This window comes from Melanotaenia boesemani, chromosome 21, assembly GCF_017639745.1.
Source record: "Melanotaenia boesemani isolate fMelBoe1 chromosome 21, fMelBoe1.pri, whole genome shotgun sequence".
NCBI lineage: Eukaryota > Metazoa > Chordata > Actinopteri > Atheriniformes > Melanotaeniidae > Melanotaenia > Melanotaenia boesemani.
In genome coordinates this window covers 24,645,063-24,671,514 of record NC_055702.1, presented here as the reverse complement: position 1 = coordinate 24,671,514, position 26,452 = coordinate 24,645,063, and the positions used below count along the sequence as shown (strand labels likewise).

The 26,452-nt window shown below is 38.2% G+C and overlaps 1 protein-coding gene across 4 annotated transcripts in view; it reads left to right on the top strand.

Moving 5' to 3' along the window:
• Positions 1 to 13,173: 13,173 nt before the first annotated feature.
• Positions 13,174 to 26,452, top strand: part of abcc3 (ATP-binding cassette, sub-family C (CFTR/MRP), member 3) — a 66,528-nt gene continuing 53,249 nt past the window's right edge. For 2 of the 4 annotated variants that reach the window (XM_041973165.1, XM_041973164.1), the window contains exon 1: positions 13,174 to 13,481. In XM_041973165.1, coding sequence (XP_041829099.1) covers positions 13,446 to 13,481 — 36 coding nt within the window. In that variant the 5' untranslated portion in view covers positions 13,174 to 13,445. The remainder of the gene's footprint in view (positions 13,482 to 26,452) is intronic. The other 2 variants (XM_041973162.1, XM_041973163.1) reach the window with 1 other exon arrangement.

Sequence of the window (26,452 nt, the reverse complement as noted above, 5' to 3'; positions counted from 1 at the left end):
CTACATCAACACTGTAGTGACTCCCTCCATCTTCTTTCCACACAAAGATAAAACATGAACCAACAGTCCCCTTTAACTTCCTGCCAATCAGATCTTAAAGCAGCACTACGTAACTTTCTGACCTTACAAATATTTGTTTCTGAACTCGTTCAGTAGCATCCCGAGGCGACTTTTTCTTCTGGGTCGCATCACTTTACAGCTGAGATTCTCTTTATGCACGGCTACTGGCTGATTCATCAAAGAAATACAAGAAGACATTATTGGAAGAAGAGAGGAAAAGAAAGAGAGAAAGGGACAAAGTAAGAGATAAGATCAGACTGACTTTTACTGGCTGGTGTGATCTCAGAGAAGAGACAGGATGCAGGACGGATGCTGAAATAGCCATTGTTAGGTGGTACCTTACTAAGAAAATTTCAGTAGTGCTTTTTTTAATGAGACACGTCATTGTCCACTTTGATTGACAGGTTTTATGGGCTCTGAACGTCTGACATGTTCAATGACACTCTGGAAATGTCAGTACTACAGTAACAGAATATTTTTATTTTGCTGAACTGATTTTCTGAACACAGTAACTCTAAAACATATCAGTTATTTATGTCCCCCAGTCTGTTACAGCAGGAACATGTTTAACAGATAAAAGCAATAGCATACTGATTATGATTAATCACTAAAATAGTTTGATTATATCCTGTGTCCCATTTCCAATCCTACCACCCCATCCAGTCTCCCAGTGGTCCCACATGCCTCAAACTCGAGTTTGACAGACAAAAGTGTTTAGACATTGCACACTTTTTTCAAATTATAGTGGTGACATCTTTTTTTATTTTCGCTATTTATTTAATGTTTACTTGTTAGTGCAAAAGTAACACCGTGAAGTTATTATGTTTGGGGTGCCCAAATAGCTAGAAGTAGTAGCACTGCAGTTAAGGATGGATTGTGGCTCATGAGCTTGTCCCAAACTCAGTCACATAATCATTAATGTCTTAAAAAAAAGAAAAGAATAAACAGACATAAATACATAAATAACATTCTCAATGTAGGATAGCAAAGAGCTTAATTCTTTCAACATATGAGCATAACAATGTGAAAATATTGGGGGACTCTGGGAAAGACAGAGTTTATAAAGGCCACAGCCTGAAACAGCTACCCGATGAACACAACCTTCATGTAATTTATAGAAACCAACATGTCACCATGACAACTATGAGTTCAGGGGGACCTTGGAAAACCATTTTTTCACTCAACATACCTGAAACTGTATTGCACAAGAAAGAAGTCATATACCATATCTGTGCAGAAACGTTGCTGAGTTCTCTGGACAGGAGCTCATCTCATGGATAGGAAGATGGTGGACATGTTTTCTGTGGCACTTATCAGAGAAACCTGCAAAAGCCAGCATCTGTGATGGTCTGGGGGAGCACCAGTGTGTGAAGGTATCACTGATGCAGTGGTGGATTAAATTAAATTAAATTAAAAAATATTTCATTTATTTCTTGTGGGAAATTGTGATGTTGTTGGAAACCCTACACTTTCTACAACACAATTATAGAATATATCAAACCTCTTGGTGCAGACATTGAAGGATCTGCTTTCTCCTTTCCTTGTAGATGTACCTGTGATGCATTTACAAACTAGGCTGCTGTCCAGCTCTTGTTCAGCTGGACAGCAGCCTAGACAGCAGTTTAGACTGGACAGCAGCATATAGGAGACAGCACATCTGTCTCCTATTTGAAATGCATTGATCATTAAAATGATAATCAGACAACAACCACAGACTGTTCAGCTGAAATCTTTTATTCATCAAATAGTGGACACAGATCCCCCTAAAAACTGCAACAATTAGCCCCTTTAGCTCCCAAAGATGAAAAAAGTCTCCTTAAAAGGAATATTGACGTATGTTGCTGTAGTCGTTTACATGTTTTATTAAAGTTTTCTCACTTTCTGGTTGGACTTGTGTCATGGAGCTGGAATAGGGATAAAGTTAAGTTTTTTAACTTATATCTTCATTTTTGTAACTTGTATAATTTGTATATCCATATTTTAAATAGTAAAAGAAGTGGAGGCAGAAATCAAATCTATGGATTAATTCTACAAGTCAGAAAATAAAAGTAAATTGGATAGTTTTATAAGTCCTAAACATTTGTTGCATTCATAAAACTGACTTGTATTTTCTGACAGTGTTCAGATGATTGCGTTCATTTTACACGTTAGTTTTTCTCTGAACCTTGAACTGAAAAAAACTTGTTTGCAAATAAAGAACTTTTTATTTATTTTTTTATTTAACCTTTATTTTACCTGGCAGATGCTTGAGATCCACTTATCCCTTTTACTAGATAACTGGATGTCATCAGTGCAGTTTATTTACATGACAGTGTAACACTGTGATTTTATCATATTGCTGTTTTGTACTGATGCTATTCAGTAGGTTAATTCGTATTTATGTTTCTTTATTTAAACTTGCTCAGATTATGTGACGTCCAATAACAGTCCCTGCCTACATTTTCCCAGCGCTGCTTCACACTACGTTACCCATGATGTACTGCAAACTTCAGCGTAACAATGCAGGAAAGCCCCATAGCAAAGCAGGTGCAGAGAAGCTGCAGACTAGCCTGCACTAGGGCTGGTGATCCTGCAATGTTTGGTATCAATGCGATACCAAGTAATTCCAGGGCAAGTATCGCTGATACCAATATAATACCAAAACGATGCATTTACCAATACCAATACTTTTTGCTTGAAATTTCACAACAAATTAAAGATTTTGTCTTTAATTATCAATCACAAAACACAGTACAAAGATTTTGTCAAATAAAATAAAACTGAAAGGCAGAACTGAGAAATTAAATTTAAGCATTTTTGTTTGTAAACATTTAATAACATTAACAATGTAACAAAATAATAAAATTACTGTTATTCCCTTTTATCGCACTCAATTGTTTGAGAAAAATAAAGTTAACAGTGCAAATTAGCTAAACAAAAGCAAGACCTACTGTAGAAAAGTCCCTGTTATTCTGACAGAACTCCATATCCCAGCATTCCTTGCAGAGCCATTTGACAGTAATTCAGCTACTGGAAGCATTTTTTATTTATATACCGCTCTTGGAGCATTAATGCATCTTATTTACATGACAGTTTAGGACTGTGGTTTAATCATATTGCTGTTTTTTATTAATATTTTTAATTGCTGTTTGTTCTTTAGAAACCACACCATAATCTCTTTAATACTGCTGTTATATGGTGAATAAACCGTTCTATACATAACCCAATCCCTGGATGTGAGTCTCCTTCTGACAGAGGCCACAGCAGCACATTCCACCAGCAACCAGACATACACGATTCTTTACACTATTTGTTGGCTCTCATTTATATTTATTGGCTTTTTGCCCCCAAAGTCCTCTGCAAGAAAAATATCAGTCTCATAACGCTGGTATCGATACCGACACTGGCCTTGGTATCGATACTATATACACTGGATCAATCTGGCCAGCGCTAGTTTGCACATCAGACGTCTTATGATTATTTACAGGACATTTATATCTAACATTTCTCTGTAAATTATGTCCACCTGCACTTAAAAAAACAAGCCTGAAAGTCGGCCTCATCAACTTCTAGGCTAATTAGAAAATATGTGGATGTGAAGCATCTGTCCAGAGTGAGAAGATATCTTATATTTTTAAATGCAGCTTTTTCTTTCTTGTTTTAAATTTAAGGAAAAGCTAAGCTGAATTTGGTTGTTTATCAAATAATAAATTCTGTTTCACAGAAAAAGGTTATTTTTTATTCCTTCACCACACGTCTGTTCCACATGCAGATATATTTTATGTGATGGAATTTAAGGTCAGTATAAATGATTTAATTGCAAGATACAACACTTTAATTTAATTTCTTTCTCAAGTTCAGTCTTTCATGCCTACTTCTAACCTAAAAGAAAAACTGAAATGAACTGAACTTTGATTTAGTTCAAATTAAATGAGTGAACTCTTAACATGAACTACTCATTTTAACCCAGTAAGAGCTGAATTTTAAACAAGTTCATGAGAAGCATGAACCTGCACAACACGGCTTTCTGATCCGTACTTGTAGATTTGTTTGTATCTGTACTTGTTACACTTACAAATAAGGGTATACAAGTTACAAAACATGTGTATAAGTTACAAAACTTTTGTCTCTATCTTAGCTCCATATCTGTCCGATGAAGAAACTGACGCTTGTGTTCCTGTCACAGTTCTCCTAAGTGACCACTAGATGGCGTGCTGTCCCACAGAAACAACGAAGCAGTTCACAGACTGTCCACCTTCCTGTAGCTCCTACGAGCACTTTATTTGAATTAAATAAGCATATTGTGCTATTAGTGTGCATATTCATCCTTTAGTTGTTTATTCTGAGATCTTTGTCTAACTTTTCTTACATTATTTCCCTTTTTTGTGACACCACATCAAACACCACCTATTTAGCCCCAGGGAAATCCCTCCTGGCTTGCATGGAGAGTTTAATGGGCTTATGTCTCTGGCTGGAGCTGCTCTGTATAGGCTCTACTGGTATAGCTTAATGCAGCTGATACCTGAGCAGTTGCGACAGCTCATGGACTCTTGCTACAGCGCAGGGCTTCCCTCATGCATCATGCCAGGTTTGCCATCCACAGCTCGCCTGCCAGGCGGCTTCCTTCACCTGCAATACCTCCATCTAATCACAGATGAAGAAGAATCTTCCCATGGGCCAAGGTCAGCTGTTCCTGGAATGAAGGAAAAGAACAAAAAGGCTTAAGGTGGGGTAATCAGATCCTCTGGCGAGCGAGGAGGAGTGACACCTGCAGCAGGAGGCCTGGACTCTTAAAAATGCATTGATCCTGAGAGCGCTTACATATTCCACCCCATCCACATGTTTTTCTGACTTAAGGAAATCTTGCATGAAATGTACACCACCAGGCCAGAGAAGACCTCCCCACGTCTTCACGCTGTGTTGAAACTCAGTCTGATCTCATCTTGGCTGCTAGAAAAACAGTGTATCAGCTTGATATTTTAAGCTGTATCTCATGTTGTGGTCAAAACTGATAAATTCTCACCACAGTTTTAAGATTAGCTAAAAACTCAGCTCAGTATCTCAGGACCTCTTATCTCAGGCTTGTATAAACTCTGTTTCTGTGCTAATTTCTTTTCCTGTTTTTATTAAACCGACAATGAAGGGTGTGCACAGGCTGCAGCTTTGAGTCCATTCAGAGGCTGAGGAACTCCTCTGAGCTGGATTTGTGTCAGGCGGTCATTTCACTGGGCAGCTGGAGGTCTTTTTAGGGCTTTTCATGCCTCTCCTGTTGGTTCAGTACGCTCCAAGCAGTAATCTGAACAACATGTAATCACACAGCAAAACAACAGTTTTAACAGTGGGACTGAAAGGTCTGTTTTCGTGGTTCAAATGAGGTGATAACAACTCAAACAGCCTCTCTGTCCTGGAAGCATCTGTACACAAAAACACTATACATCTGGATTTAACTACAAGGCTTTTGTTATGGGTATGTATGCAGTAAATGAAAACAGTGGAGAACAAAAGATATTTAAACATATCATAAAAAATTCAACCAAAGCCAAGAGCTCAAAATCAACAATAACAAACAGCAGTGTTGTTGTTTTAGCTTAACTTTTAAATTCTTTTTTCTTTTTTTTAATACCATGGGAAGGCAGCAATAAACAATCATAATGAAATCAAGGGTAGGGCCAAAGTGGTGTCTTGGACGGGGACCACTACCCAAAGACAATAAAATTGTAACAGATATTTGGTGTAAACTGACCTTTATTCAGATGTCCAAGTGCAAGTGAGTGCAGCACATAATGTACTTCCATAGCCTACCTGTTCTGTAAAATAAGTTGCTCATCAACATGATCATGTTCTAGATCAGGGGTGCCCAGTTCTGGTCCTCAAGGGCCACAATCCTGCAGGTTTTTGACATGTCCCTGCTCCAAAACCACCTGACTCAAATTGATGAGTCATTGTGCAAAAAATCTACTTTATTTGAGTCAGGTGTGTTGAACAGGAAACATTAGATAATCTGCAGGACAGCAGCCCTCGATATCTATCTATCTATCTATCTATCTATCTATCTATCTATCTATCTATCTATCTATCTATCTATCTATCTATCTATCTATCTATCTATCTATCTATCTATCTATCTATCTATCATCTTCTTGCCACCTTCCTGCGTGGGTAATAATATTTGTCTGTTCAAACTGTTTATATTTTATAAAAATGGTATAAAAAATGCTGAAAAACACTGTAAAAAGTTATGATTTGGCTCAGTGAAGTATAAGTTTTGTGCAACAGTGATTAAAGCCATTCAATACCGGACCATGAATTTTTAAAGAATTTTTACTTTACTTTTGACTATCTTAGTTGTAATAATCAATTATTATTATTTCCTTAGATGTAAAGTTTTTTTTCCTCCCTTGCTGGCGGCTGCAGTTTCCAGATGACAGACCATCATGGCGCTTTCCTACCGGCTTACCCGTCATTTATAAACAAATATAAAATTCTTTGCTCATGAGAATGTGTCAGATCATTAGGGGAGGTCATAATACACCAATGATAACACATATATATGTGCAGACATCGATTTTGGCAAGTAAAGAACAAAAAATGTTACACAATGTCCCTTTAATGTGGTGTGTCACATTAAAATTGCAATGCCAGTTCTTTGTCACAGAACCCTCATTTATTCTTTTAAACCTTGCATAAAATTTCTTGTGTCACACTGAAGGAGTTTGCAGGGAAAAGCTGAGAGAAAACAAGCGGGGCACAGCCCAGATGTTCATCTGGTGTCCATCTCTTCTTCTGACTGCCAGACTCTTTGATTTGGAGAGTTTAAAGGGAAAGTGAAAAATGGGGAGGAGCATGCTGAAACCTTAAGTTCAGAACTTACAGCTTTATTAGCGCTGATCTCCCAGCTTATTGTAAGTCTTGCCCTCTTTGATAGGGGCCATCCAGCCCTGGGCTCAGAGCGAAGTGAGCTCGGTTATTACTGACCGGTCTTCCTGATTCCTGAGAAGAAATGCTTGTTGTGAAGTGAACCGTGAATGAGGTTTCAGGCAAGCTGCAGTGATTGATCCCTGTGGGGACGCCTGCCTTCACTTGTGACCCATTGTGACTGTAGTGTGCTGTCACATGCTGTGGACGTTTTAAAGAAAAATCTTGGCTTTTGGTTTACTATAGTGAGTTTACACAGAAAGCAAAGCACGCTGCATGCTAGCAGGCTGCAGCAGCATCTGCACAGGAGGCGTTCAGGCATAGCTTAACAGCTTCAGGCCTGCAGGCAACCTGACATGTACCCTCACTGTTGATGCATGGATGAAAACAGAAAGCCTACAGGTCAGGTTGTGCAGCAAAAAATACATTTTAAGCCACTGTTAGATGCAGATAGTTCTAGGATGATACTCTACTGACACTATAAAAACAATCTCATCAGATTTCTTCAATGTGTAGAAACTACTTCTTTATATATTTCCAGAAACTGATTAAATGGGTTCAGTTATTTATTTTAACATGTGAAAACATAAATGGGAATACAGTATGTGAATCACAAAAACAGAGTTTGTGCCATTTTAATAAGCTTGAAAGTGAATATTTGGTCTGAGCAGCTTCATTCTTCACCACAGTCCGAACCTCTTCGACAAGCTTTCTCATTTCTTCAGTAGTCTTCAGGAACAGTTCTCCAGATTTCTCGAAGGACTTTTCAGAACTCTTCTTTGGATATTTCTGCCTTTTGTTCCAGTCTCATTCAACATGATGGGCCATCCTGTTTTATTTGGCCTGCAGAAGACTCAACTGGTCCACATGTAACTCATGGGAATAAATAATTTGAACATACAAGCTAAAAATAATTGAAATAATTGAAATGCCATTTTTCACATAGTTTTTATTAATGTCATTGTGGGAATGATTAGTATTTGTATTTTCAATTTTTATCATTATTAGTGTTGTTTTTAATATAATCAGTAATCAGCTATCAATATTATTTCTTCTACTTCCACCTATGGACAAAGAGTTAAGTGTTTTCTTGTTGTATGTGTGTATACATACTCTTAACACAAATAATGTAAACACTCAAGACTTGACAGAATAAATTTGGAACTGGTTTTTCCTTTGCTGTCAGATGTTCCTGTTTTTTTTCTTCTCTGCTACTGTTGTCTTTGCTGTTTTTAATAAAGGCTAAAGCTAAAGAAATGGAAACAAACTGTGTGTTTTGGAGCATGTTCCAAAGACACATCTTTTCTTTTTTAAAAATGCCTCATTGCTAAAATATCTGTTAAGTGCAGATGCAACAGTGGTTCATTAGAGTTAGGTACCTTTTTTTTTTACATTTAAATGATTCATTACACAAACATTCCTCTGAAAATGATCAGACACATGGACCACACTGTAAACAAGTGGAAAAGCAGCCAATTTCCAAGGAAAAACTCTAGAAGACTTTCAGAAAGCTGAAGAAATGTTGCTTACTTTATAAGTTTATAAGAAGGTTGGGCTGCTTGGAAGCAAAATATAAAGAAATGAAGGGGGGATCAAGACTTTTGGATGGTAATAGTTCTAATTTATATTACCTGTGTTATGTTTGACATGGCCAAACCTCAAGAGCCTGAAAGAGCGGAAACTCATCACACGTGAAGTTCATACCAAGTTGTCCAAATAAGGATAGTCACCCTGCACATTCTTCAATTTCATATTTAGTGATGCTGAAACACTTTGTACGCTCATGCAGAAAACAAGCAGGTCTGATAAACAAACGTGTCCAAGTTACAGCTGAGTTAAACTATGGTCTGCTGGCTGTGCATCCACTGTTTAACATTCCTGATGGTAGAGAGGCTGCAGATGCACAGAGCAAAGCTGGAGGAGCTGGTCTGGGTTAACTGGTGGTTGTCATGGTAAACAGAGACAAACAGTGTACTGGATGTGATGAGGCCCATTTAGTATCTCAAATGATCACACTGCACTGACTCCACTTAATACTCAACCAGTCCAGTTAGGTGAAAAGTGACCAAGTTAAAGTGTGTTTGATTGTGTAATAATGGGGCAGTGAGTCCTGCAACTATATGAATATACAAATAAAAAGTCATGTGAAAAAATGTACACCTTCTTTTAACTCTGAGGATATGTTAATAGAAAAAAGGATAACCTGGTCTTACCTAACCAGGTCTTAAAAGACGTAAATGCAACCTCAGATGAACAACAATACATGATGTACAACAGAACAAAAATAGTAAAAATACAGACGCAGCGTGACTCATGGTACGTACATAGAACCGCTTCATTTTCTGCATTATGTTCTTAGACTAAAACACTGTTGTACAAATATTTTGGCCCACTCTTCTTTACAACTTTACCCCAGTTCATCTTAGCTTTCAGCATTTATATCTGCATAGCTGCTGAGAGTGACATCTTAAATAAAAATTTTCAGACATTTAAGTTTGTGTTTGCTTCCAAATAAATAAATCCAAAGAAAAAACAAAGATTATGAATTCACAGAATAAATGGGGAAAAACAGCAATGAGAAGTGGAGGCAGGGCAAGTTTATTTGTACAGCACAATTCAGCGACAGGGGATTCAAAGTGCTTTACAGAAAGACTGAAACACCAGAAAATAAGAAGCATAATTTAACATTAAAAACAAAAGACAAAGGAAAAAGAAAGAACATTAGATAAAACAGTGTTAAAACATGATGAAGTTAAAAACATTCCAGAAACAGATGCAGATCTGGACTCCAAATAAAAACTATTAAATGCAGCAGAGAACAGGTGGATCTTAAACCTGGATCTAAATAAACTGAGTGTTTCAGCTGATCTGAGGCTTTCTGGGAGTTTGTTCCAGACATGTGGAGCATAGAAGCTGAATGCAGTTTCTCCATGTCTGGTTCTGACTCTGGGAACTGATAAGAAACTGGAACAAGATGACCTGAGGATTCTGGTAGGTTCATACTGGTTAAGGTCTGAGCCCATCAATACACCCAGATTTCTGGCCTGGTTGGTGGTTTTTAGATGTATAGACTGAAGTTCTGTGGTGACCTTTAATCGTTTCTCTTTGGTTCTAAAGACAAACACCTCAGTTTTGTTTTGATTAACTGAAGAAAGTTTAGACACATCCAGTCATTAATCTCCTCAATGCATTTACCAAGAGCCTGTATGGGGCCTCGGTCTCCTGGTGACATTGTAATATATATCTGTGTGTCATCTGCGTAGCTATGGTAACTAATTTTGTTTTTCCTCATGACCTGTGCCAGTGGGAGCATGTAGATGTTAAACAGAAGAGGCCCCAGGATGGAACCCTGGGGAACTCCACATGTAATTTTTGTCTGCTCAGATGTAAAGTTACTTATTGACACAAAGTACTTTCTGTTCACTAAATAAGATTTAAACCAGTGTAGCGCAGTACCAGAGAGGCCCACCCAGCTCTCCAGTCATTTAAGTAATATATTGTAGTCGACTGTATGAAATGCAGCACTGAGATCCAGTAAGACTAAGACTGACATTTTTCCATCGTTTGTATTCAAAAATATGTCATTAATGACTTTGGTCAGAGCATCTCAGTGCTGTGGTGCTGTCTAAAACCTGACTGGAAGACATTGTAGCAGTTGTTTTGTGTTAAAAAGTCATTTAGTCGATGAAAAACGGCTTTTTTGATGATCTTACTTAGAAACTGAAGATTTGAGATCAGCCTGTAGTTGTTTGTTTGTGTCTTGTCTAGATTGTCCCTTTTTAGCAGAGGTTTGATTGCAGCTGTTTCTAGAAGTTCTGGAAAGATTAAAGACAAGTTCACAATCTGTACCAGATTTGAGACCTTTTTGAAAAGGCCTGTGGGCAGGATGTCCAAACAGCATTAGGAGAAGTTCAGCTGACGTAAGATGTCGCCCAGATCTTTGCTGTTAATGGGATTAAACTGTGTCATGGTGTTTAAACTGGTTTTCAGTGGCCACAGTATGTCTGTTGAACCTGCTGTAGATAAACCAACTACTTGTACGATATTCTGTAATTTTTCAGTGAAAATTTTGGCAAACTCATTGCAGGATTTGGTGGAATAAAGTTCAGGTGCTACTGACAAAGAAGGGTTTGTTATCCTGTCAACAATAGCAAATAAGACCCGAGCATTATGATAGTTTTGGCTAAAAATGTCAGAGAAATAGGACTTTCTTGCATTCCTCATGTATAAATTATAAGAGTGAAGTTTCTCTTTATACATGTCATAATGAACCTGTAGATTTGTTTTTCTCCATCTATGCTCAGCTTTCTGACACTCTCTTTTTTCAATTTTTACTAGTGTGGAATTTCTTCATGGAGACTTTTTCCTTCCAGAGACAACTTTCACCTTAATAAGAGCCATACTATTTAACATTTTAGCATTAAAACTAGTGACAAGCTCATGGGCTGTACACCCTGACAGGGCAGGCGTGGAAGAGAAGACCTGGTTAAACATCCCACTCGTGTTTTCAGTTATATATCATTACATTTGTGTGAACAGGAATCGTACTGTTAAAGAAAACACAGTAGTGATCAGATAGGCTCACATAGTAACCTTTGAAAAGTCAAAACCCTTCGAAATCAGTAAATGTACAGTGTGTCCTTTAATGTGAGTGGGCTCTGTTAAATGCTGAGTCAGCCCAAAGTTCTCCAGACTGTTACTCAGGTCTTTTTAGTTTACTGGAGTGGAAAATTAATAATGATAAAAAACTATTAACTAAATATATATTACATCAAAATATCATAGATATACTAATTTTAGATTTTTTTAAATTATGCAGCTAATATAACAAACAAAAATACCCCCAAAGGAAAAAAGAAGATATAAAAATGTAACAACTTACAAAATAAATTAATCTAATCTAATCTAATCTAATCAAATTATTTCTAAAAAAAATAAATAAATAAAAAAAAAAATAATAATAAAACACACTGCAGAGTTCAACTCTGGTTTCTCCAGGCATTCAGGGATCAATACAATAAACAGAATCACTTGAACTGACCTTTGGCACAGCAAAACTGCTTCTTCAAGCTTTAAATAACCAAAGAAGTTCTTTTTAATGAATATTGCAATTCAAACTGACCTATGAACACGAAAATCAGGAGTTTCCTGCAGAATGGCTGTGCAAGGTAAGAATGTTAAATCTTTTAACACACCTTTTGGAGTATTTCCAGCCAAACTGGTTTTATACTAGACTACAATAAAATGCTGTGTCACTGGTCACTTCTCACTCACAACTAGCTTTTCTCTACATGTGAAATAATCTCTTCAAAGTAATGTTTTTGTATCAGCAGGGACCACATTTGTCCAGGGTGAGACAGCACTTTTATGGCATCAGATGTGTGTTAGGTTGGGTGTCACCTTTGCATAATTCAGTACATTTTAAATGATTCACTACCTTTATGAGAACTTCAAATAGTTTTAATAAGCCCATTCTTCTTCTTAACCCTTGAGTGAGTGAGCATGAGTAGGAAACGTATATTTGCAAATAAGCCACTTTAATGCACATTAGTGAGCAATACACTGGCACTTGCTGAAAATAAATATATTTATAATTAAAAACATGAATGGAATAAAAAAACTTTATTAATAAAACATTGCAATAAAAACATTATAATATTAAATTGTAATGTTGTAGTAGTTAAGAAACAACAAAAATAATAATTAATGAATAATTAGAAGATAATGCCTTGGAGAGTAATGGCTACTGGCAGACAATAGAGTAAATAAAAAATAAAAAAAAAGATAAAAAAAAAAAAAAATCACTGAACATACATGTAGAAGTAAAATACTGCATATGAAAAAATTTGCCACTTTTTTTTTTAAATTTGCATTAGAAGGTTAAATTTAAAAAGCTTTATTTGCCACTGATGGACAATTTGTAAGACAAAAGAAAACAAAACGCATGACACGACACATGATGATGACATCAAAATATTTTAGGAAAGATGTTTGATTCAGCCACAGATAGGGCCGTAACAATGCTCTGCCAGTATTTTTCCTAAATTCAATTTAAAAGTAATTTCCATGAACTCTAAGCCCTGGCAGCATGACTCAGCAACCAACTCCAACATGAAATTGTTGAGTCATGCTGTGTTCATATGTTTGTAGTTGGGACCGAAGGGGGCGGGGCTAACCAAGCTGACGCTCTGCCATCGCGACAACCTCCAGTAGAAAAAATTCTTGGCTGCCTCCAAATGACTTCTCTCTCTCTGGTCCCTCAGCGGAGCGGAAGAAGCCGACCGTTTCCCGACGCTGGTCTGTCTGTACAGTGAACGAGAAGGAGTGGGGGTAGGTCACAGCGCGGAAAAACCGAGGCTTCCCCGAGCCCAGCGCGTACCTGTCCGTGTGGCATGTGACAGTTCGAGCGCCTAACGTTAAGGAAAAGGAAAGCCGGGCGGAAAGAAAGGGCTCGACCTTATTGAAGGGATACACGGCTGTTCCCGACGGAGATGGAGCGGTTGTGCGGACTGGAGCTCCCGTTCTGGGTGAGTACGTCTGCCCCAGCTTGTCTGTAAAGACCGCCGCTGTGTGTAACAAAATCACTGGCTCCGTGCCACTTCGCGTGCTACCTGACGAGGTTGCACTGCCTTAAGTATTTTGTTTTCTTTCCGGTTAGCAACTCAGAAGTACAGTAACGGCGCTAGCTAACTATAAATACCCTACCTAATAGCATTTACTGTGTTAATAAGCTCACATTTAATGACACGCACAATTAACGACCGGAGGAGGGAAAATCCTTCGTTGAGCTAACTTTTTATTTGAGCTAAATTTAATTATTTTAGACAGGTATTTGAAATACTTAACTTGTGATTCAGGTCTGTAAACTTATCTGGGAGTTCATAAACAGTAGCCAGCAAAGATGGCAATACCTTAAAGTGGTAAATATATAAAAAATGCCACTAATGCCACTTTTTTGCACCTCAGATATAATATTAATATTGTTATTATAAAAGGAAATTGGGAAATACTTCAAGATGTATCCGAATTATGTCTCTACTACTCATTTATACCAGTGAGACACATGAAATGTTAGAAAATATAACAGTGATAATTTGTCACACCATTCAGCTTTCTACAGAGATAATGACTGCTCCAGCTGGTGTTTACTCTTTTTATCTGGGTTTATACTCTGTGTCATTTACTTCCCAGATAGTAATGTTGTTTTAATCTCACCTGCTGTTGAACTGTCACAACCATAAACATATAACAGCCGCTTCCAATGTGCACTGTACAAGTGTGTGAGTGCAAACACTGCCTTGACGGGTCACTCACGTGTGTTTGGATTGAATCAAGTCACTGCGCCGGATTAACAATGGAGAAATGAGTTTGTAAAAGGTCATGGTTAATGACTGGAAATGTGTAATACAGATACTAAGTTACAGGTTGAATGGGGGATTTTGAAGGTTGCACTGTCCTGTGAACCCACACTGTGGTAGTGGACAAACACGTGTTGGTTAATTTGGTTTCTCATTATTTTTTTACATGCTTATCACATAAAATAGATCCAGCTATGTTGAAAAGTTTTAAAAAGTTTTAGTGCAAAAGTCATAAAAGAAGGATGTTTGTTTTGAGGAGAGACATTGCAGGAGAACACACCAATACAATGCAATGTAAACTGATTACAAGGGGTATAACTTACAAGTTTGACTGTGCTATATTATATCCATTTATCCATCAATTTCCTTCCACATAACGGGGGTCGGGTTACGAGGGCAGCAGTTAAGCAGAGAAGCCCAGACTTCCCATTTCTTCCAGCTCGTCTGGGGAAACCCAGCCAGCAGAAAGACACAGTCCTTACATCATGTCCGAGGTTTTTCATGGAGCCTCCTCCTGGTTGAACATTTTCAGAAGACCTTTACGTTCGTCGATCGATATGAGACGGTATCACATACGTTTAACACAATCACTTGTATTCATATCAAATCATAAAAACAAAATATAAAAATCTTATTTTGAGCTCAGTTAGACATTAAAATAAATAAAAAAAAAACATCCTGTTTTTTGATCACAAATAGACTGAACCACATTCTGAATGTTGAGCTTTAAAATGTTCACATCATGGAAAAGAAAACTGAAAGAATAAATTTCTATTTGTAGATATTAACCCTTAAAACTCTACTAGACAGATAGCTAGCTAGAACTGGAGACGTCTGTCAACGCTCAGCATTTTCACTGCAGGTCAGGGTTAATGCTAAACCTTGTTTAAGAGCCCTGTTCACAGTCCCTTTTGTAGAATGTCTCTAATTGCAACCAGTAGCTTTGTTTGTGCTTATTACTCAAACAAGATTTACATTAGTGAAATCTGCACTTGTATTACTCAATACTTTGTTGTTTCATTTATGAATTAGCTTGTTTGTAATCTCACTGAAAAAGGGGGCTTTTGGAAGTCCTGCACAGGGAGACTTTCTGTATACGTGCTTCACCTCAACAAGATTTCAAGTGTTCAAGTTGTGCAGATAAATAGATTTAGTCAGTTAAAGACACTGTCTTTAAAACAGAAACAGCATTACAGATATTACCTTTTACTGTGATGATAGACAGTTTTCCAGGGGAATTCCTGCAAGTTCTGTCCGTACAGTCTGATAACATTCCCAGAGAATGTTTGCTTTTATTGGCTGTACGGCTTCGGTTGAAGTCGGAAAACTGATTTGGCCATGACACCTTTGAGTTCTTCTGTTCCACACAACTGAAAGGTGTGCATAGTTGGAAAGGAAGATGCAGCATACCAATAAAGTGATAACCCAACCCTCATGCTTCCCAGAAGGGCTGAAACAATCCCCCGAGCAGCTCAAATAAAATGTTTACACACACACACACACACACACACACACACACACACACACACACACACACACACACACACACACACACACACACACACACACACACACACACAAAAAGAAATCCTCGATGCTAATCACTTTGATACTTTGCTAAAACAAATATGTTTTTGAAACCAGTACAACTTTAGCCGCAACGTTTCACAAAAACTGCTTTAAACTCAAACATTTTAGGTTAAAACAATCACAAAAATTTACTGGAAGGACTGATGTTTGTAGTTTCGTTGGAGGAAAACAAGGAGCAAAATGAAAACTTTAGAAGTTTGGCTCCGTTCCTAACAAAAAAGCGAAAAGACCGTACAGTGTGTCCATTTAAAACCAAATTAGTCTGGTAAAATAACGCCACAAAGCAGTATTCTCTTCAGTCCTCAGAGCGAAACAAGCACAAACTAACGTTGCATGTTGGCATTTTTATGTAAATTAATTTCCTGTTAGCTGTGATGGAGGCTGGTAAAGAACATACGTTGGATATACATAGCAGCTATATCACTTAATTCCCACATGTATTCAAAAGAAGTAACTCGAGATGCACTGGTCCACATTTTTTGAGGTTCCCATCTGATTCCAATATCTGTAATTTGAGTATCGGCCATACAGATATTTTCTGATACCAAATCAGTTTACGTGAACATTTTTGTGATTATGGTCATTACTGCTGTTGTTAATATTGTGTAAGGTCTCATTAGGCGAGATTAAACACGTCATTTCTCAATAAGAGAGCAACTGATAAACAAATCCAGTTTAAATGTTTTTCAAATTAATTATAAGAAAAACCTTCTAAAGTAAATAAAGACAATGTCTGTAGCAGCTTCATAATCTTAATTAAAACAAATATACATTTATTATTTAGCAGTAACAACTGCTAAATATTATAATGATAATAATAATATTCACCACTGTTACAAAGCACCTACGTGCCCAAAATAAGGTTCTTTCATCATACCAGGTATCAGACTGATACCTGATATTTTTATTGCAAACTACAATAGCACACAGCTGAATACATGATTATATAAAACAAACAAAACAAAAAAAAATTACCTTTTGCTCTTTGGAGATCAGATCCAGTTAGCAGGAATTTTGACCTGTAGTGCTCACTTTTTAATACTGTACAAGAAGCCGAGAAGAAGATGCACGGCGGCTAGCACACACATTAACAAGCTCATCCAAAGCCTATTTATCAGCAGCATTATAGACCAACAATTCAGACTGTCAGCAGCAGCTTGGATTACAGCTGAGAGGAAGAGCAACTGGGAGGATGGGATGAGTCTGGAGTCGTTTGTGTCTCATCTGCGGTGGTCCGAGTCTGCATGTAGTGAAAGTCAAGCTGAATAGAAACTGCAGAAACTGGCAGCAACTGCTGATGAACTTTTTCTCAATGCTGTAATTGTATGTTCAGAAATATTATGCAACTTTGAGCCTTTTCACACAGTGAATCAGCAATGTGGTGAATAACTGTGGTACTGATAAAGTTAATTTTTCAGACGTTTTCAGTGCGGTTTTTCTGGTTGTCAGCAAGCATAAAACATACTGAGCCAAATTTCATAAGCAGAGCTGTTTCATTTCACAAAGAAAGAAACCCTGTGAAAATCTCCTTTTTCTGAAAACAAAAATCTTTGAAAGTGTCTACTTCCTTAACTGGAAGACGGCTAACCCAACAGAAATCCAGAAATAGAGAATTGAGATTTTTTTGTAAAACAGTAACAACCCTGATTCAGAATATGTGAAGAGTACTTGACTGTAAACCCAGTCAGAGTAGAAACATACCAAGTTGCTGTAGGGAAGTTATTTTTCATGTACAAGCCATTGTACAGGGTGGGGCGGGACGATTTTTCTTGTGTTTCCACATGCAAAAGCTAGGAAGAGTATCCTAATATCCGACCTGTCCTGCTTTTTTTGGGACCCTTCTGTTGGGGTACCAATCTAACGACCCAACCCAAAAAGATGGAGTTTGACAAATTCGTTAATTGGTTGAGAAAAAAGTCACATCCGGGCCACCGGGCATAAAAACAAAGCAGGAATGGCTCCTTATTTAGAGCAAGTGGCAACCTCGGCTGGTAAAATGTGAAGTCTATGCAGAAGTGCAACAAATTGCAGTTCACTCCTCATCTGCTAGGGGCTGACTCCAAAACAGAGTCAATACCCACAAACTCCAGTGTTAAACAGACCAACTTCACAGCAGAAATAAACACATTTAAAACCTGGTACAAAAAACCATTTTAGGATTGGTGAAGTTTACCTTCATGACAACTGTGAGGGGGTTGAATTTGTTTCTAACCATCCATTTGGATGTTATTTAATCTTGAAATTGATTGACAGGTATCCAATATCCACGGCAAGACCGCAGGTTTTAGCTGGCTTAAGCCTGCCTACCTTAGCTTTAGCCTGCCTACCTCCATTAGCTGGTTAGCTATCGTTAGCTCCAAGTTAGCTTGATTAGCTCGTAGCTACAGGCAGCTTGGAGTTTGATGGCTGTCGATCATCCACCCCCACCTTCCTAGTCTCCCTCTCAGCCCCACCTCTTTGCCTATTTTTGGATTTTCCGGGAATGACGACATGCGTGATGCTAACAAGATGGCGACGGTGAGAACCGCCCAATGAGCTTCGATTCATCTCTTCGTCTACGAGTGACGTCCATCTTTTATATACAGTCTTTGGTTTAGAGCAACATATTTTCTTTGTGTTGATTAAATCTCTGTTTAAAATGACGTTACAAAGCACCATCAAGAAGGAAGAACACAAACTATTGGATGGCCGCCATTCTTCTCCTCTGTTTCTGAGTCGTGTTTTGGTTCTAGTTTAAGGAAGGTGCTGCGATAGCGTCATACTGTTACGTAGCTGAGGCATCTATCGCTATCCGGCTGATACCGTCCCGACCCGCACCTGTTGCTGCTAGTACCTTGCAGCCAGTTGCTCTTTGATTGTATTTCCTCCTGAAACTAATTTCTGCAGCTTTAAAACTTGCTTTTTTCCAGCTTTAACTACAGATCTATACTAAATTTGAAACTTTTGTCCATTTTAATCTGCTTTTAAGGAATTCTGTGTTATTGAATGAATAACTTTGCTATTGTTTTCCATGTAGGTGCTTAAGTGAACATAGCCAGCAGCAGTTCCTGTCCCCCTGCTGCCTTCATCGTCATTAGCCTCCCATTCAGAGTGGACAGCTTTTCAGTAACAGAGAACAGATGGAGAACGTGCTGCTGCTTTATTTCTCAAAGCTAAACTAGAAAGCATCAGTCCCACGCTGCTGTAGGAGCTTAACTTCATGCCAACTCGTCTTCATTTCTGTGCTCTTAGCAGCACGCTAACATGGGTTAGGGCTGGGTGTCACCACTAATTTCCTGAATGATTTCATTTACAACAACCTGATTCGATTAAATTTAAATGAAATCCAATTTGATTTTGATTCATTTACATATATTTATGCAGCACCACTTTCTTTGAATATTAAAGACATTCTCAGATAACTATTTTTTATAAGATGCTAAGCCCGTTTACATGAGTATCAAAATCAGATATCTGGGAGTAATTAGATTACTGTGGTCATCCGTCACGTCTACATCCATGTCTGAAATATGATATTCAAAAGATCTTTGTCTGCATTTACCAGTACATTTCTGGGTTTATTTCAGAGTACACATGTAGGGTCACTGTCCTCACCAAACGAAACATAATATATTAAAAAAATGGTTTTTTTAAGCACACAGTTAAGTGTTAACTTTGTGTTGCTTTGTGGTTGAAAAGCACTTAATAAATAAAATTGGATTTGATATTAAACAAGATCCACAAAATCACACTTGTAGTCATAAATGAAAATGGGAAGGTGTGATTTTTACTGCTATGTGCTAAATTGTGTGAATTCAGATTGGTACTGCAGCCACAAAGTACTCTCCCTGATGTATTTATATAAGTTTTCTTTTCTTTCCAGCAGCCAGATTCTCTAGTAGTCTTTTTAAGTGGTCTTGATCAGTTTTCTTTCAGTTCACTTCAGGTCAGGTCCATCAGTTTTTCTTGTAACACCGGCCGCTCTTTCACCCATGTTCGGTCTAGTCCTGGACATTTTCAGAGGGATGAGTGGAGTTGAAGTATCTCAAGCATAAAAAGGCAGCGAGCTTTTAGGATGAGTCAGTGTTGCGTCTACATGACGCCACTAATGGTGAACAGTGAGAACTTTTCCTGAAGACTGCTTGTGGGTTCAGACTGTAAAGCTGCTCATGTTTTTCTTATTTTATTTTCATTTGCGTTTGTACATGTACATGTTTTTCTTGCAAAGTAAAAAACAAACAAACAAAAAAAACGGTGGGGAAAGACTTCTTAGGATACTGAAGAAGCAGAAAACTGTACTGACATTGAATAAGTGGCTGAAACTGTAGGTAACAATCGTGTTACTAATGTCATGTTCACAAGCTGTTACTTTTCCATTTAGTGTTCAGTTGTCATGGAAAGTACATTTATTAGGTTTTCAGCAGTATGTTGATGCTTTGGTCTGCAGAACAACTCTGTTAAATTTCCAGATGAATATGTAAAGTAAGCCTTAGAAGCGTGTCTGTGAAATCAGGCCCACTATTTGACCTTCAGGTCTATCATCAAACTTCATCCATTGATTGCTGACTTGTGGATGGACTTTCTGTTGGATGCTTCACTCTCAAATAGTCGTGGAAGACTGATTCTAGGCTAGAGTTACACACAGGTTAATCTAAACCTAGTTTTTTCACACAGAATAGGTCATAAACTAGGACTAATCAAGACTAGTGCTGGGCAATTAATTGAAAATAAATAGAAACTAACATTTAGAATCAGTAGTCGATGCAATTTTGCTCATATCAATTATTTAAATTATCTCTTAAATATATTTAAAAACCATTCATTAAATGAACATTGTGTGTGAGCTTCTTTTCACTTATTATAAAATCAATATCTGCTCTTCTGTTATGAACAACAACAAAACTCAGTTAGCTATGAGGACTAAAACTAAAACTATACTAAAATAGTCGCTAATTAATTGTAGTTGATGTAGCATGTTTATTTAATCGTGATATTGATTTAAGGTAATGTCACCCAGCCCTCATCAGACTCATCTATAGCGCTTACTGAACGTATTAAAACACTTTCTTCTTTTATTCTTGGCCTTTTAGTTGAGCTTTGTGATGTCCTCATTAACTCGTCGCTGTTTCAGCTGACAAGTTTACGGACATATAGAGCGACGTCAGCGCAGTCAAAAGATGTGGATGTATTTGTTTTCCCACTCCAGATAATTTAATATGTATGTATGTTCCAAAAACATCCACCAGAAATTCATTTGTGAATATTCGGATGACCATATTGACTAACAAGAGCAGATGATGTTAATAAAGCATAAAAATGTGTTTAGAACCAAAACAGAGATAGATTAACCCTTAAAACTGCGACATCACCGGCACCCCCGAGCACTATCGCTTATGTCATCACCAGTGTCTCAGGAATGGTAGTGTGTAACTTTGTGGGGTGAATTGTGATGGATAGCTTACCTTTTTGGTGATCAATGGAAGTTTTCCAGGCATTCCTATGCCATCCAGGAGGTTTACAATCAAGCCACTAAATGTAGTTTTATTCAGACTCGCTATGGTAAATCCAGAGTGATCCATGATAACACCATTATTTATCACATTGTCATCATTAAAAAGATTACTATCAATAATTCATTGCTAATAGACCTCTATTTTAACATGGAAATGATGATGAAGCCACTTCCTGTCAAACTTTCCACCAATCAGAGAGCTTAGATTGACGGTAACGTCCAATCAGGAGCAGCCAGATCAACCAGTGAGCAGAAAGTTCTGTGTGTGTCTGAAAAGAAGAAAAATAATGCTCCTCTATGGCTGGAATAAAGCCAAGAAGACTTTTTTGATGTACAGTGTGCCACCAAGAGCTGAGTCAGAGTTGGCTTTGTGAGGATAGCAGGATAACACAGCCAGAGGAAAAAGTGGAAATATGGAAATAGTTTGTTGTGTTTGTTTCACTGCCATTTTTTTTCTTCTGAAAGCCAAGACTTGAGAGAACGATGTGCAGATGAGAAAAGGCTTGGTCACTGTTGATCTGTGTGTTATTTCTACAAAGTTCTTTTAGGGATAAATTCTGTTTTGTTGGTTTGTTTGGCCTTTATGCTGCCATATCTGTTGATCCTGAGGCTGTCCTAAAACATCACATCTGCATGGTGACTCAGAGTAAAAGAGTTGAGCTTCTACATTCTATTTTACATAAAAAAACAAAAACATGCTGACCAAAAATAGAAAAAGTGGCTTGGAGTATTAAGGGTTAAAGAGGATCTGTACTCGGTTTGAGTTGTTAGGACAGTTAAAGTTTCATCGTTATAATCCCGAATCCCACAGAAAAGAGTCAGTGTTGCTTTGTGGGTAACACCTGCACTGGTTTTAGAGAATAAGGAATAAAAAGATTTATTCTGCTTTTTAACACATGTCTTTTTACTCATCAGTAATAATATAGTTGTTCTTGATGTCTTCTGGCTGAAACCTGAACACTTTGGTTCAAATTAGTCTTGCGTGGTGGTGTGGTGGTTACCCTGGGATGGGCCTGTCCAGGGTGTACCCTGCCTCTTGCCTACTAAAGGCTGGGATAGGCTCCAGCTTCCCCGCAAGCTTGAATTAGACTAAGCGGTATAGAAAATGGATGGATGGATGGATATTTGATTTGATTTTGAAGTGGTGCCAGATTACTGTCAATGGCTTCACCGCTGATTGTCTCCATCTCATGTCCTCTTATTGGGCGATCTAGGGCATTCTTTAACGTGACATTTTTAGGAAATGTTCAGTGTAGTTGTTCAGAGTTTCATCCAGTTATCTCAGCTCTGATATAAACATTGTAGAACATGAAGTTTAAACCTTAAACCTGTCCTGTTCCTGCTTTGTTTTTGTTCTGATCGCTCATTATCAGCCACGGTATCTAATATAGCCACAGCTAATGAGATTGCAGTGGTAGTGAAGAAAGCAGTCTGCTCCAGAAACAACATTAAATTACATTAAACATCAGCTGCCAGGTCAACAAGCAGGTAAACAAGATAGATTGTGTTAGGTTTTTGATGTCTGGCCGGGTGTCCTCATAGTGAGACATCTCCAAGCTTGGGTCATATTAGCCCATGTTGGTTCATGTGTGCACAGGTTGGGCAGCGAGTCACACGTCCCACCTGATGACAGCTGAGATTGAATAAAGCTGAAACAGAAAATGAAAAGATGGAAACTGTCATGTTCATGGTTTATGTTCTTGTTTCGTGTTCATGGTTTAGGATCTCGGTTTCTTGTATTTAGGGTTACGTTAGTCCTGTATGGTTTTTTGTTTCCTGCTCATTAGTTCACCTGGTCTGATTTGTTCATCCACATCACCTGTGTCTAGCTTGTCCTTCAGTGTATTTTAGTTTCTGTTTTTCTTTGCCAGTCCATCGTTTACTGTTTCTGTTAGTTGATGCAGTTCATGCCATAGTTTGCTAATGTTATTATTTAGTGTCATACCATGTCAGAGTTTTTGCCACCGTAGTCTTTTGTTTTTGTGAGCTTAGTTTTACTTATTAAAACCTTGTCCCTGCACTGGTCAGCCTGGGTGCTCATCCCCACCGCATCCTGACAGAAACATTTTTCTGATAAATGAACTCCTGTCCTAAAAAAGCGTCTCTATTTGTTCAAGTCTACCACAGCTGGGAGCAATAACCAAACAACAGAAGCAGACAAATCAATGTTGACACGCTAACAGAAGTGTAAGATGAACAGCACTGGTCTCTGTGTGTTTTATTGTTCCAGAGATGTGGGTGTTTGGCCACTTGAGCAGTTCCCCTGTTTGTCACTTGGAACATTTTACATGTAACAGAGATGGCAGGCTTGTAAATGAGTTTCTGTCACTGTTTCCAGGCCTTTTTTCAATGATTCAATCTTAATTGGGAAAGGGAGAAACCACTATGAGATTTCCTGCACAGCAAATTCAGACTGGGAAAAATTAAGATGTTTACAAAAGACAGCATATTGAAAAGCAAATCATAACACTACTACGACAGTTTAACTTGACAAAAGACAAACAAGATATTAATGAGGGCTGCATTCCACTTAGAGGAAGTCCTGTCTGTGCAACAAACCAGCATGCACAGGTGCAGACGTGGAATGCAGCCCTTACTACAAAACCTTCAATCAGCACGAGGGATGCAACAATACGCTGATCTATGCTACCTGTCAAAAGTTTGGACACACCTACTCATATAAATTTAATGGGTGGGTGTGTACTGCTGTGATGTAGCTGACACATCTATCACTATCCGGCTTACACCCGTCTGACCGGGTAAGAGTACAGTTGGCTTTGATAACCCAGTAGGGATTAGGGTTTACTGCACCAAGGTGTCCTGTCCCGACTCTGACCCGTTGGTGGAAACAGGGCTAATTTGACTGGATTTAGAGTCACAGCTGTAAAAAGTTAAGGACGTTTCAAGGACAAGACTTGGTTGGTTTGGTTTAGTGGCCGTACATACCATCTATGATACTGCTGTTGGCCTTTATTCTCCTGTAGTCTCACAATTAACCACATAGATTTTTGTAAATTGATCTTTTATTTTTTTGTATTACTTTTACTGTATCTGCTTTTATAAATGTTTTATTGCTTCTTATAAATGTGTAGTAGAAATAAATTTAATTTGATAGAAACCTTCTCTATTATCACCATGTTTATGTTTTTGTTTACGCCCAGCAGCAACTTTATACAGTCTGGCTGCGTCCGAATGTCCACCTTACTCCCTATCCCCCCGTTCACTACAAAGGGCTGCACTATATAGCACACTACATAATGACTCATTCTCTTGGTGATTCGGACACAAATCTACCCATTTTTTTCCTCGCCGCAAACCACGAGACTACCAGCCGTCACCACAGCAACCACAATGCGCGTCAAGATGTCATTCCAAATCCAATCCAAAGTTGTGTGTAAATATTTTTTATTTTTATTCCTTATGTTGTATTTTATTCTTTGTTGCATATCGTTTCAATAAAAATGTTTTTTCGCCTCCTTGCGCCATGTTGAGCTTCTGCCCACTATGCATTGTGGTCTATATTGACCCGTCTAGTGACCATCGATACTCACTACTTTTCAAGATGCATTGTGGGTAAATTTGAGTGCCCTACTTTTTTCTCTCTGGACATTCGGACACCCCTACAAAATGGCTTGACCCCCAGGGCACTATGTAGGGAGTAGGGTGCACATTCGGACACAGCCTCTGAATTGTCTAATGCGCCCCCTGGTGGAAACGTTGAGTAACAAGCGTAGTACTCAAACAAATATGTGAACAATAACACCGACGATGGAGCTGATTTTATGTGCAAACGCAGTTAAAAAGCAGTTATATCGTCAACCTCAGGGTTGAGACCGAACATATGGAATTGTAATCAAACTTGTGGTTTATACCTCTAATTAGCACCGTATATTAAAGTTAATTCATTCTCTGTACCGCTTAGTCCATTACGGGTCGCGGGTAAGCTGGAACCTATCCCAGCATTAACAGGTGAAAGGCAGGGTACACCCTGGACGGGCCACCTGTCCATTGCAGGACTAATAATAATGTGTTGGCTCCATTGCAGGGCCAACACATAGGGGACAAATAACCACTCACACTCGCATTCACTCCTAGGGAGAATTTAGAGTCATCTATTAACCCAATATGCATGTTTTTGGACGGTGGGAGGAAGCCGGAGTACCCGGAGAGAACATGCAAAATCCACACAGAAAGGCCACAGCCCTCAAGGTTCCAACCTCCCCCCAGCCGAGATTCGAACCAGCGACCTTCGTGCTGTGAGGCTGCGGTGCTAACCACCACAACACCGTGTACATATATTGAAGTATTTATTAATTTTTTTCTCAAATCATCATCATATTTTCCTAAAAAACAGTGCTTGAATAAAAAAACAAAACAAAAACAGAACAAAAATCAATGAACAACAACACACAGCGGCATCACTTTGTGGTAACCACTCACTTACGCAACAATCCTACAGAGTGAAAAAGACTGAAAGAGAGAAAATACCTGAGCTGCAGTTAAACACGTCTGCTTTTATCTCAGTAACAAAAGCAGAGATAAAAAAAAAGGTGAGGCTGGTGGTACCAGGAGACACCTGAGCCTTTTCATCTTTGCTTTTGTTCGAGTTTTCAGTTTAAAGTTGTTGAATGACTGTGAAACAGCTCATGCATGTTTAGTACATGTAAGAGAAGCTTCTGTTAGCCTTTAATCATCAGTGGAAATTGTTCTGGTTGCAGAGTATTTAGTTTCAGATGCATCAGTGCACTTACACTTAACTTTAATAAGTTTAATAATATAAGTGTCTTTATATTTGCAGGCAGTTTATTTAATTTAAAGCTTATTTGCTCACGTGAACGCTCCATACAACATATGTACATTTACTTCCTTTTTAAACAAGATTATAAATGACCTGTTGTGGGTGTGTGTTTGCACACAGAAATTCTCTTTGTGGTCAGTCATTAGTCATGGTATTTAGTCAATGCTTTGTCTTGTCAGTGCAGTGTTATGTAGAAATAACTGACTTTTACCCTCCAGAGTTTACTGAGTGGAGAAGAAAATGCTGCTTAGTGTTTGAATG